This window comes from Eurosta solidaginis, chromosome 2 (assembly GCF_040869045.1).
Source record: "Eurosta solidaginis isolate ZX-2024a chromosome 2, ASM4086904v1, whole genome shotgun sequence".
Classification (NCBI taxonomy): domain Eukaryota; kingdom Metazoa; phylum Arthropoda; class Insecta; order Diptera; family Tephritidae; genus Eurosta; species Eurosta solidaginis.
In genome coordinates this window covers 55,443,255-55,457,249 of record NC_090320.1, presented here as the reverse complement: position 1 = coordinate 55,457,249, position 13,995 = coordinate 55,443,255, and the positions used below count along the sequence as shown (strand labels likewise).

The window sequence follows — 13,995 nt, the reverse complement described above, 5'->3', positions numbered from 1 at the left end:
AGAACCAGTCATCTGCACTCGAAAGACTACAGGCCTAATATTTTGACATATTTCTACTTCTTCAGCACAATATGCTTGCACCAAAGGCAAGTCAGTTGATACTGCATTGCCTACTTAGGGTGGTCATGAATATCAGGAAGGGCGCAAGGGTGCAGAAATGGCAGACATGCTAAACTCATATATACCGATGGCTACAACTTAATGGAAGGGAAGAGTCTCTGGTCCAGATATAAGTGGATCCTACAGGCTGCAAGGTCACTGCAGTATCTTTCAGGCAGAAACTGTATCCGTGCAGAAAGCAATAGAAATTCAGGAGAAAGCGTGCTTAAGCTCTGCAGTCGCGTCAATATATATATTTGTAGCCAGGCGGCGACCAAGGCAATAATCTCACACAATTCTTCATCATGAACTGTATTGGCATGCAAAGAAGCATTTGAGAGACTTTTCTCAGGTTGGACCATACATCTATACTGGGTTTCCTTTCGTAAAAGGAAAGAAGGCAACGAAGGCCGATGAGTTGACAAATGAGGGTGCAGCACTTGATAAATCGATGGTACACATTTTAATCCGTTTGGAAGAAATCAAAGGGAGACAAGAGTTGCGTATAATCCATCCACCAGAAAAAGCGTGGACAGAAGAATGGGACTGCACATTTTCTAAGATCATGTACAAATTATACGAAGTTAGATCCACAAAGCAAAGACAGAAGACTTAGGACTGACTTGGAGCATATTTACTCGACCCCACCTTCTGGTGTCCTAACCTTATAGTGCACGATAAAAGTTGAGCACGTTCTGTGTTCGTGTCCAGCGCTGGCGATGCGGCCAAGGCTCCATCTCTTAGGGCGGCAGAGTTGCAGGATCTCTTAGCAGTAATTATGCTTAGTCCTAGAAAACTTTTAGAATTTTCCAAGAGGACGGAGTTATTCTATAACATAAGTAATGCTACCTACAGGGCAGGTCCTGTAATGGGAGTCCAAAGAAACTTGCAATTTCATTAGGGGTGGACCAGAGCGAGAGGGGTGCTAGAGGCGTTGGTTCCACATTCAACTGAAAAGGTGGTTATTATCACTTGAGGACACGTTGCAAGCAGGACATATATTATGTATGTCGGGGTTGATTCTGGATAGGTACAGTATCCAGAACGAAGTTGAGTTAGAGTGACGCTCATCTCCTTAGGAAGATTGCTTTCCTCATCTGCGAGTTTAGGGTATTTATCTTTAAGAACGGAGTTCAGCCATTCCTGGTATAGAGGTCCGACGCTAATTTGTGGATATTACTGAGGACTTGATGTGCATTTCTTCTACATATGGCTGAATTCCCAGGTGCCGTATTTCCTCATAATGCTTGCGGAGGTGACTTATTAAGTTGCTGGGGGGCGGTGCTTCTGTTGGAATTACCAGGTTTCTGGCTATTACACAGAAACTGTTGTTTCAGCATTTCATTTCTCTCCCTAATGGGAAATACTCTCGCCTTTCTGTGTACATGGTGTTCTAAGAACTTAAGGAGACAGCCCGTAGCGATTCTGAAAGCAGTATTTTGACAGGCCTGCATTTTCTTCCAGTGATTAGCCTTTAGGCTTGGCGACCATATCGGGGACGCATATAATGCTTTGTAAGTGGTTATAAACGTTTCTTTATCTTCGTCCCAAGTGCTGCCGGCAAGAGACATGAGGTGCAATTGTGGGTGCATGCTTGCCAAAATGTAGATCCTGCACGCACGTCACACACAGTATTTTTGGGTCGGTAGCGTAATGCCATCAAGATGGATGTCCAGTTTCGTCGACATTTTCCATGTACATGTTTTAAAAAGGTCGCCGATGATTTGGTCGTTGACAATGTCAAATTTTGCGAGCCGAAAAACAAGTTCTGTTAACATCGTGGGCACATTCAGTCTATAAGAGGTCTTTATTGACCGACCAGTTCAACCTTACGTAAATTACCTTACCTAACCGTTAATATAAAATTTAGAGCACAATTGATGACAATCATCTCAAAATATTTAAAATTCTTAGCTTGTTGGTATTATTTATGGTTTTACTATATTATACATATTTACTTTAACAAATATCTCGAATTTTTACTTATCTTCCAGAGGTCGCCCCACAACTCATATACAAATTTATCGAGCAAACCATACAACCGGGGCCTTCGGTATCGTTGAAGTGTAGTGCGAGTGGTAATCCAACACCAAAAATTGTGTGGCATTTAGATGGATTTCCGCTGCCAAATGTAAGTGCATACCATTAAACATACCTAAATATTAAAAAAATTCAAACAGGAACAATTATACATTCACTGAACTAACAAAATATTTGCACAAGTTCAGCTTCAAAAAGATGACACTCTTTTTGAAGCTGAATGAACATTCAGTGCGAGACTTGGCGCTTTATTGACTTTATAAGATTCAGTCATATAATATTTCCTAAGAAATGGGCTAAAAGTTGTTATGTATAATTAAATAGAATTTGGTGTAGCGTTTAAATTAAACAACCCCTCTACAAAGTTAATCACATCTTGGATGACATTACATTTGCAACTGTACATTAGCGACGGATTAAAAAATATTAACTCGATTATTTATCTGACAGTCAAGCGTGTTAGCTCTGAAGACAGGTTGTCTATGATGCGCTATGTTTCTGTTGTTGTTGGAAGCATCTGTATATAATATTTCAAATTCAATTTTTCCATTTGTGGTTCTATGCATACATACATGAATATGCAAATGTATTAGGAACGGCAATTTTCGGGATTTTTGCTTGCCGGGATTTTCGGGAACTGTAAGTTCTATCCTGTGAATAAGGGACTGCTCCGAAGTTTAGCCTGTAAAGATATGTGTTTTTATACCTTTCACGGAAATAAAATATATATACTTTGTCAAGAATCTCAAAATTGTAAGTCCTTAAAGAAAAATAGTTAAACCCACCAATAAGTATACCGAAATAATCAGTATGAAGAGCTGAGTTGAGGGGGTATATTCAGGTGTCCTCTTAGATATTTGTCGGAACCGGCCAGATCGGACTACTATAGTATATATCCTCCATACAGCCGATTTTTCAGAAAAGAGGATTTTTGTCATATCTACCTAAATTTATCAGATTGGAGCTTCAAACATCACCGTATGCATTCGTATATTGAACATATTGTTCTCTAGAAAAATTGATGAGATCGGTCGTATATATAGCATATATGCCCCACAACCGATTGCTCAGATAAAAAGCTTTTCGTAACTACTGCCCCATTTTAACAGCTAGAATCTTTATATTTGGAGCACATAATACATACATGAATAGAGAGCGCCCTGTGAAAAAAATCGCCGCTAGGTGACGCAATAATCGAGATATTCAAAAAAATCGTATTTGTGGTCCGATTTGGTTCATATTTGGAATAAATTTTACATACAGTCCGGTAGAAGTGACATCAAAATAGTTTGGAGTTCGAGTAGGGACAAGCATACGTGGGGCAGAGTCGAGTAAAGTTTTTGTAAGGATTATGTATTGAAAACTTATATTGTAACAAATTGTAAGGAAAGAGTCCTTGTAATAATGAGTCACTAAATGAACTAAATAGAATGAGAAATAATAATAATAGGCAATTAAATATAGACTAAAAACTTCAAAATAAAATAATTAAAAAAAAATTTTAGTTAAACGGTTTTATTGAAAACAACACTTACATGAAGTATTAATGTGGTTGTTTCACAAAAAGTTTTATTTTATTTGAATATTATTAATGAATAATAAAGTTAATAAAATTGGTTTAGTTGAATTACAGTTCAATTAGACTTTAATTGAAAGTACAGTTAATAGTTTTAATAAAAGTTTACGAAAGCTCACGGTGCAACTACTACTCAACTTGGCGTCAGGTTTACAACTAACTTTTCTGCTGTTTTATTTCAAAATTGGCATTTTGGCAGGGTTTTCTATAACAGAACGATACGCGTGCAAGGTTGTATTTTATTTGTATGATTAGGCCTGACTGGTATGTTTAGGGTTTGTTTATGTAAATGGCTAATTAGTATTCTCGACCACTTCTAGTCTTAAGACCCAATCCCACAATCGGCCGTCCTGACATTCGTTCGTGCCTGAACGATGGACTCCACATTTTCAAGTACTCCGCTACCGTTGTCGTTCGGCTGGGTCCCTCATGTTCACCTGTCTTCTCGACTTCATACCGGCCATGGTTTAATATACGGATGACCTTGTATGGGCCTAGATATTTTCCTTTTAGTTTAAGAGTGGGGCCGAATTGCTTACGTTTGATAGCTACCATGTCGTTTACCTTATACATTTTTTCTGCCTTCCTTTTTGCGTTATAATTTTTCCGATTTTCTTCTTGAATTTCTTTAATACTACCTTTAGCGCTTTCCCTAACTTTCTCGCGATCTTTATCTAGTTCTCTTATTGTGTCTTCTTCTATAATTTCATTCAAGTCGGCATTGTTATTTAATCTCATATGTAATCCTGTCAACAGATTGAAAGGAGCGGCTTTTGTACTCCTGCTTGGGGAATTGTTCAAAAACTGCTGTACATCTGCCACATGTTGGTACCACTTCTCGTGATTATGTAAGGAGAGCTTTGTTAGCATAGGTACAACTATTCGGTGGATTCGCTCCACTTGACCATTGCCCCTTGGTACACCTGTCGCTATCAAGAGATGTTGTACACCCCGACCACTGCAGTAGGTACTAAAAGCATGTGAGGTGAAGGCAGCACCCATGTCCGTAACGATTCTCTTCGGGTTTCCGAAGATAGCTGCTTGTCTTTCCAACCTATCAATAACGGTTGCAGCACTTGTATCCTTTGTCGGATACAACCATACAAATTTCGAAAAAGCATCCACTAATGCTAGTATATAATTGTACTGCTTTGATGTAGTTGTCAGTGGTCCTAAATGATCTATGTGGTACGTACTTAATGGTTGCTCGTCTTTTGGAATTGGATTAAGAAATCCCTCCTTTTTTCCTGCTTTTGCGTTAGCTAATATGCATGCAACACAACTATTTACTACCCTAGCAACCTTTCTACTGACTTGCGGTATGAAGTACGTTTTCTCGACGCACTCTTGGGTCTTACGCGCGGAAAAATGACCCTGCTCGTGAACGTACTTGATTATATCATCTTCCATTTGCATCGGAACAACCAAAAGCTCTTTTGACTGATCCTTACACAGAATACCGTGAAGTAAATAATAATCTTCGTATGAACCTTTCTCCAATATTGTTCTCACTGCTTTTGTCCATTCGTCTTCTAACTGTGCCTTCAGTAGCCTATGACGTATCGAGTCATCTATTTGCAAACAATACATCCTTCTTAATGCATCAACGTGACGCATCTGTGTCCCTGATCTGTGCTGAATATTGTAGTCAAACTCTTGCAACAGCAACGCCCATCTGGCTACCCTAGGTGGTATGTCGTCTTTCCTCATTGTACAGGCAAACGCGTTACAGTCTGTAATTATGTTAAACTTAATACCCTTTAGGTATATCCGCCACTTTTTTAGAGCTGCTATTATAGCAAGAACTTCTAGCTCGTATGAGGAATAGTTTGCCTCTGCCTTCGTTGTCTTCCTGCTTAAAAATTGTACCGGATGGAATTTTTGGTCTTCACCCCCTTTTTGCAAAAATATCGCCCCATACCCAAACTTGGATGCATCCGTATGGATTTCCGTTTCCGCGTTGATATTATACAATCGTAATACAGGTGAAGTAGTGAGAGCTATTTGCAACTGATTGAAGGCTTTTAGCTGTTCTTTACCCATTACGAACTCACTCTCTTTTTTCAATATATCAGACAAAGGCTTCGCTATTAAAGCATAACTGTTTATAAACCGCCTAAAGTATGACGTTAAGCCCAAAAATCTTTCTAGTCCTTTCTTGTCACGTGGTACGGGATAGTTTTTAATCGCCTCAATCTTTTCTGTCGATGGCCTAATTGTCCCGTTTTCTATCTCGTAGCCAGAAAATGTATCTTACGTTCCAAAAACTGACATTTTTTCCATTTAAAGCGTAGTCCGTACTTTGACCCAATCTCTAAAACGCGCTTCAGTTTAGCTATGTTTTCTTCTTCATTCACTGCCGGTATAATTATGTCGTCCATGTATACAGCTATAGTTTCATCTTTGATAAGGTCCCTAAACACGAAATTTATAAAACGACAGAAGACGGCTGGTGAGTTGCATATACCAAAAGGCACGTATTTGAACTCATACTGTCCGTCTGGCGTTACGAATGCAGTATATTTTCTTGATTCTACTTCTACTGGCACATGGAAAAACCCGTCCATCAAATCTAAAGTCGTGAAAACATATGCGCCTTGCAACTTGTCTAAAACGTCGTCGATTCGCGCCATGGGGAAATTGTCTCGTACAATTTTTTTGTTCAGTAATCGGTAATCGCAGCACAAACGTTTAGACTTATCTTTTTTGTTAGCAATTACTATAGGGGACGCATAATTGGAAAAACTTGGTTGAATAATTCCCGCTTCTAACCACTCCTCAACTTGTTTATCCACGAACTCCTTATCCTCTTTAGATAGTCTTCGAGGACGCTGAAAAACTGGACTCTCATCTTGCAAGATTATTTTCATTTCCAGTGGACACTCTTCTACTTTCTTTGCCTGGTAATTATTTACCAGCTCGCTAATTACACTATTTCCACTAAGCTCTTCTACGTTCATACATAAACTGTTAAATTCTTGCAGCAACTCCACTCTATCTACGCTTCCACATCTCACTACTGTCTTGCTATCTGCTCTCTTCGTAAACACTACCCCTTCTGGTGTTACACTAATATTAACCTGCTCTAAAACAGATGTACCAATAAACACTGGAAACTCAATTGCCTCCTCGCTAGTGATGTGGCATGTTTGTGCAAACTCTAAACCATCGGCTACAATATTCGCGACAAAACTACCATACGTTGAAAACTGTTTTTTGCATATGCCATACAATGTACGTCGTTCCTTGTTCACTTCCCCATCGAAATTTAATTTATTAAAAGTATCGCGCCTTATTAAGCACAAACAACATCCAGTATCTATCAACGCATTCAATTCTAACCCACCAACGATTAGCTTTTTAAACGCTAAATTGAACACTTTCTTTTGCTCATCTACCAAATTTGCCTTGTCACTTTCTTTTTTAATTTTCGCATTTTCTTTATTAGTACACTCAAAAGATTTATGCCCTTCACCTTGGCACTTAAAACATTTTGCCTGCTTGACATTGCAATCACGGATGAGATGACTTCTACTTCCACATCTAAAACATATTTTTGCTGTCTTTGGTGTCACTGTGGAGTTCCCTGCATTTTGCTGGCTAACATTTTTTGAAACCTGTGGACTTGCCTTACTATAGACCTTTTCATAAATTTTTATTTGCTCTTTAAGTTCACTAATGGATTTGGCTTGATATAGTACTACTTTGTTTCCCTTGGAATCGGGTATGCCATCAATAAAATAAGATACTACACTCGGTTCGTCTATATTAATGGCTTTTCCTATTTCCATTAGTGCATATAAATATTCTCGAAATGTTTCATTTAATTTTTTTCTACGACTTCTCAATTGATTATGAACATCCGATGCGGATAAGTGCGATCCAAACTCGACAACGAGTGCTTCCTTTAACAACTCCCAGCTTATTATTCCACGTTGGCTTCTAACAAATAATTTTGCTGCACCCCTTAGAAGCTGCTTACTGTAAATGAATTTTTGTATAGCGTTCCACCCAACTGCAGAAGCATTTTCCTCAAATTTATCTAACCACTGCCTTACCTCCATGGAGTCATTTCCACTAAACTGCGTTAAACTTTCTTCTATGTCTTTGAATGTGAACACTGATCTGCCAACCGACTCGACAGCGATTGCAGAGCTTCTAATTATACCAGCTGGTGCATCTTCATAAGATGAACCGGCCGTGGAATTGGCATCATCATCAAGTGCATCGAGCCCAAAATGCTGTAGCAAACGATTTTGTAATTCTGCTTTACGCCCAGTGGCGGACAAATTTAAATCACAAAGAGCATCTTGTAATTGTTTTACGTTACATTTTAACACTGACTGCCTATCCATTTTGCACAGTCACCTTTTTACATTCAAGCAAAACTATAGCAATTTCAATTGTATACCCTCACACAACAAATTTCTTGTTTTCAATTTTTGGAAATTTATGTATATCAAACGTATGCAAATGTTTTCAAATAGATACTTAGATGTTTAGCTGTATGTTCATTTATACATATAAAATGCGTTTTCTAAACAAACTACTTTTAACTAAAATATACATAAAACAACTTATTCGCTTCTTGCTGCTTCGTTTCGTTTTGTTTTGCTTGCTATTTTCGCGGTTCTTCCTCTTGTTACTCTTCTCTTCTCAGCACTACGTTTCACCTTCGTATCGTTTTCAATTTCTGTTCACTTGCTCTGTTACGATTTTCTATTCAACCACCAAAGAACTTGACCGTTTCATTTGAGTTGATGCGCAAATGAGTTGCTCTGTTTGCGCTGACGTCGACGCAGATTTTGCTTTTGTTGCGCAGAACATGTAACTTTCACACTTCTTGCTGTGTTTCTTCTTTACTAATCAGATTCTTTACTTTGAATTCTGATTCTTCACCGAATTGTACAATTCTTGACACTGCGCTTTTTCTACGCTTCTTCTTCACTAATTAGGTTCGTTGCATTGAACTCTAATTCTTCTCCACTAATCAGATTCTTTGCTTTGAACTCTGATTCTTCACCGAATTGTACAATTCTTGACACTGCGCTTTTTGCTACGCTTCTTCTTCACTAATTAGGTTCGTTGCCTTGAACTCTAATTCTTCTCCACTAATCAGATTCTTTGCTTTGAACTCTGATTCTTCGCCGAATTGTGAAATTCCTGCAACTCATGATTGTTGCATTCAACTGAGACGTCAAAGATGTTCTGCTTGCGTTGCCGTCGACGCAGGCTTTTGCTTTTTATGCGTGGAACTTTCGCGACGCAATTGCTTACTGCGTTGGATACACACATGAATTTTTGCAACTTTTAGCGACACTTTTGGCTTCAATGTTCTTATGCGGTTTAAACAGTCTGAATTTTTGTCATATTTTTGCAACAATTTGTTACGAGCCAGCGCTTAACGACAATTCTCGGATTTTTTGCCACACTGACTTCCTTGGCACGTTTAGCTTCACACAATCCCGGTTGAGCCCCCAATTTTTGTGGTTGTTTCACAAAAAGTTTTATTTTATTTGAATATTATTAATGAATAATAAAGTTAATAAAATTGGTTTAGTTGAATTACAGTTCAATTAGACTTTAATTGAAAGTACAGTTAATAGTTTTAATAAAAGTTTACGAAAGCTCACGGTGCAACTACTACTCAACTTGGCGTCAGGTTTACAACTAACTTTTCTGCTGTTTTATTTCAAAATTGGCATTTTGGCAGGGTTTTCTATAACAGAACGATACGCGTGCAAGGTTGTATTTTATTTGTATGATTAGGCCTGACTGGTATGTTTAGGGTTTGTTTATGTAAATGGCTAATTAGTATTCTCGACCACTTCTAGTCTTAAGACCCAATCCCACATTAATAATACTAAAAGCTAGAAAATAATTAGGTAAGTCCAAGGTACTAGCCATAATATTCTCCATCAATCTAGGGCATTGATCAGACAATTAAATGAAGGCGTTGGACGTGTAAAATTTCTATTTATAGTCATATGTAAAGCCAACTGAACCTTAATAAGGTTGTGCTACGCCTCACATTTTTAGAAAGTTAACGCGCCCAACGCTTTTATTTAATTGTCTGATCAATGCCCTAGATTGATGGAGAATATTATGGCTAGTACCTTGGACTTACCTAATTATTTTCTAGCTTTTAGTATTATTACTTCATGTAAGTAGTGTTTTAAATAAAACCGTTTAACTTAATATTTTTTTTATTTTATTTGTTTTATATTTATCTTAAAAATCGCTTAGGTATGTACATCTGTTCACTATCTATATGTTTCGTATTTTGTACAGTCGATTACTTGGATATTACGAATGGGATTAGTTTATTGTTCAGCCTAATTCATGAAAGGTATGAAGTCTTCAGCACAGGCGAATACAGTCCCGTCCTCACTTGTTTTTTTTTTTTATTTCAACATATATGTATGTCCCGAAATTACGGTATTGTCATCCCTAATATGTATGTATTTCAACTCAAAAGCTGCCACCAGCCACTTTGAATATGACATATTGTAGAAATCATACAACACACATAACTGAAGATTATAGAGTATGAGAGTAATGCCATACAAAAAGTTAAAGAACCAATGAAGGAACCACATAATTGTGATCTATATAGGGTGTACATGGACAACAAGTTTTTACGGATATAGCAATTCTTTTTCCGTCGTAGTTGGGTAGTGTGGAACGTAGGCCCGATGTACACTTTTTTACAATGTGAAATGGTCCTACATAACTTACTTACTTACTTAATTGGCGCTTAACCGTCTAAACGGTTATGGCCGTCCAACAAGGCACGCCAGTCGCTCCTTCGCTCCGCCAACCGGCGCCAATTGGTCACACCCAGGGGGTTTAAATCATTTTCCACCTAGTCTTTCCAACGGAGTGGGGGCCGCCCTCTACCTCTGCTTCCATAGGCGGGTTCCGATAGAAACACTTTCTTGGCTGGAGCATCATCTTTCATTCGCATAACATGGCCTAGCCAGCGCAGCCGCTGCGTTTTAATTCGCTGGACTATGTTGATGTCTGCGTATAACTCGTACAGCTCATCATTAAATCTTCTTCGGTACTCGCCATCGCCAATGTTTAGAGGTCCATAAATCTTTCGAAAAACTTTTCTATGACAAAGAAAAAGAACCCCTGAGAGTTATTTCCAATATGTATAATACACGTATCCAGTTTCAATCTCGAAATAATGTAATGCATGCTGTACATGCGGTGTGCCCCCCATGACGCTATCAATTTATTTCAGCGGCATCTCAGTGGTCCGATTGTACTGAAGCCGCAAGTTTTCTTGCACTGCCGTTAGAGGACTCTGATGACAACATGTGAATCTCGAATCCATTTTACATCTACCCACCCGCATCGCCAGCGCTTAAATGCTTTCACCACGCGTGCAGCTGTCCGCAGGTTGGCTCGATAAATTAAGCTTAGAGCTGCGGTGTATGTTATGCTTACGGTTGCGCCTGGGTCTACCGTTCTTCATCATCATCATTAATAGGCGCTTTACCTAAACTCAATATAAATAAGAGCCTACGCTTACCAGATCACTGCATTTTTTTTCAAGCTAAGCTTATAGCTGTCTGGGAAGCTGCTCTGCTCTCTATCTAATTAACCTGCCGGTCACTAACTCTATTTCTGTGTACTTGCAAGCACTGGCTGCGATCTCAGTTCACGGAACAAGCTAACGCAAGATAGACCATGGAGCCAACATATAGGGTGTCCAGCAAATCTGGTCCAAGCTGTACGAAACGAGATGGCGATCGGGTATACTTCTGCCTTCATTTTCGAGGTCAGAGAAATGTTACATCCATAATCTAAGTAAGTACTCCCTGACTTGAGGAGTGGGAGCGGGAGTATTTGCGACTCTCCTGCCCACGCCCTTATGTATACGGCTGTACGTGTAAAGCGTTAATGGATTTCAATGTTAACGGTTACAGGGTAGCAATTTTTTCGGACAGCCAGGCGCCTCTTGGGACCCTCGGGTCAGCAACGATATCATCAAACCGGGATTGGCAGTGTAGGGGGAGCGCCATGATTCTGGCGAGCCGGAAGATCATTACCCTTATATGGGTACCGGGGCATCGAATGAGATGGCGGATGAGCTGGAAGGGCGGAGCGAAGTAGATCCTAGCACACCTTGGACTCATCAAGAGACGCATCTCCCAGCACTGGTTGAGCGAGTCCAACAATAGGTGGAATCAGTTGCGGTCCTGTAGAGTTTCCAAGAGCATGTGGCCATTATATAACGAAACCCGATCTATAGCTGTCCTTAAGATGAACAGAAAGGATATATCCAGAGTAGTTGCAGTACTCACGGGGCATTGGACAATTGGGGCACATGTGGCACAGATGGGACTGGAACACAATACATCCTGTCGCAGCTGCAAGCGTCCGAATGCGGAGGAAACGGTTGAGCATCTGCTGTGCGAATGCCCAGCACACTGTCGAAGCAGAATAAAGTTTCTTGGAAAGCCCTTTTTCGAAGGCCTCCCAGAACTGATAGATGTTAGGCCGGGAGAGCTTCTCAAATTTAACAAGTAAGGAAGGCTAAGTTCGGGTATAACCGAACATTACATACTCAGTTGAGAGCTATGGTGACAACATAAGGGAAAATAACCATGTAGGAAAATGAACAGAGGGTAACCCTGGAATGTGTTTGTATGACATGTGTATCAAATGAAAGGTATTAAAGAGTATTTTATAAAGATGGACCAGGGGTGACTCTAGAATGCGTTTGTACAATATGGGTATCAAACGAAAGGTGTTAATGAGCATTTTAAAAGGGAGTAGGCCTTAGTTCTATAGGTGAACGCGTTTTCGAGATATCGCCATAAACGTGGACCAGGGGTGACTATAGAATATGTTTGTAAGATATGGGTATCAAATTAAAGGCATTAATGAGGGTTTTAAAAGGGAGTGGTGGTAGTTGTATATGTGAAGGCGTTTTCCAGATATCGACCAAAATGTGGACCAGGGTGACCCAGAACATCATCTGTCGGATACCGCTAATTTATTTATTAAATATGTAATACCACGAACAGTATTCCTGCCAAGATTTCAAGGGTTTTTTATTTCGCCCTGCAGAACTTTTCATTTTCTTCTACTTAATATAATAGGTGTTACACCCATTTTACAAAGTGTTTTTCTAAATTTATATTTTACGTCAACAAGCCAATCCAAATACCATGTTTCATCCCTTTTTTCGTATTTGGTATAGAATTATGGCATTTTTTTCATTTTTCGTAATTTTCGATATCGAAAAAGTGGCCGTGGTCATAGTCGGATTTCGCCATTTTTTATACCAATTCAAAGTGAGTTCAGATAAGTACGTAAACTACGTTTAGTAAAGATACATCGATTTTTGCTCAAGTTATCGTGTTAATGGCCGAGCGGAAGGACGGACGGTCGACTGTGTATAAAAAATGGGCGTAGCTTCAACCGATTTCGCTCGTTTTCACAGAAGTAAGTTATCGTCCTAGAATTTAAGCCCTTACCAAATTTCACAAGGATTGGTAAATTTTTGTTCGACTTATGGCATTAAAATTATCCTAGGCAAATTAAATGAAAAAGGTCGGAGCCACGCCCATTTTGAAATTTTCTTTTATTTTTTATTTTGTTGCACCATATCATTACTGGAGTTAAATCTTGACATAATTTACTTATATACTGTAAAGATATAAAAATTTTTGTTAAAATTTGACTATAAACAATTTTTTTTTAAGTGGGCGTGGTCGTTCACTGATTTTGCTAATTTTTATTAGGCATACATATAGTAATAGGAGTAACGTTCCTGCCAAATTTCATTATGATATCTACAACGACTGCGAAATTACAGCTTGCAAAATTTTAAATTACGTTCTTTTAAAAGTGGGTGGTGCCACGCCCATTGTCCAAAATTTTATTGATCTTTTATTCTGCGTCATATGTTCAACTCACCTACCAAGTTTCATCGCTTTATCCGTCTTTGGTAATGCATTATCGCACTTTTTCAGTTTTTCAAAATTTTCGATATCGATAAAGTGGGCGTGGTTATAGTCCGATATCGTTCATTTTAAATAGCGATCTGAGATGAGGGCTCAGAAACCTACGTACCAAATTTCATCAAGATACCTTAAAATTTACTCAAGTTATCGTGTTAAGGGACGGACGGACATGGCCCAATCAAATTTTTTTCGATCCTGTTGATTTTGATATATGGAAGTCTATATCTATCTCGATTCCTTTATACCTGTACAACCAACCGTTATCCAATCAAAGTTAATATACTCTGTGAGCTCTGC

The 13,995-nt window shown here is 38.8% G+C and overlaps 1 protein-coding gene across 1 annotated transcript in view; it reads left to right on the top strand.

Moving 5' to 3' along the window:
• LOC137239746 (cell adhesion molecule Dscam2-like) overlaps positions 1–13,995 on the top strand; it is a 246,781-nt gene that overhangs the window by 129,923 nt on the left and 102,863 nt on the right. Inside the window, 1 exon segment of the mRNA XM_067765367.1 lies at positions 2,094–2,230. Coding sequence (XP_067621468.1) covers positions 2,094–2,230 — 137 coding nt within the window.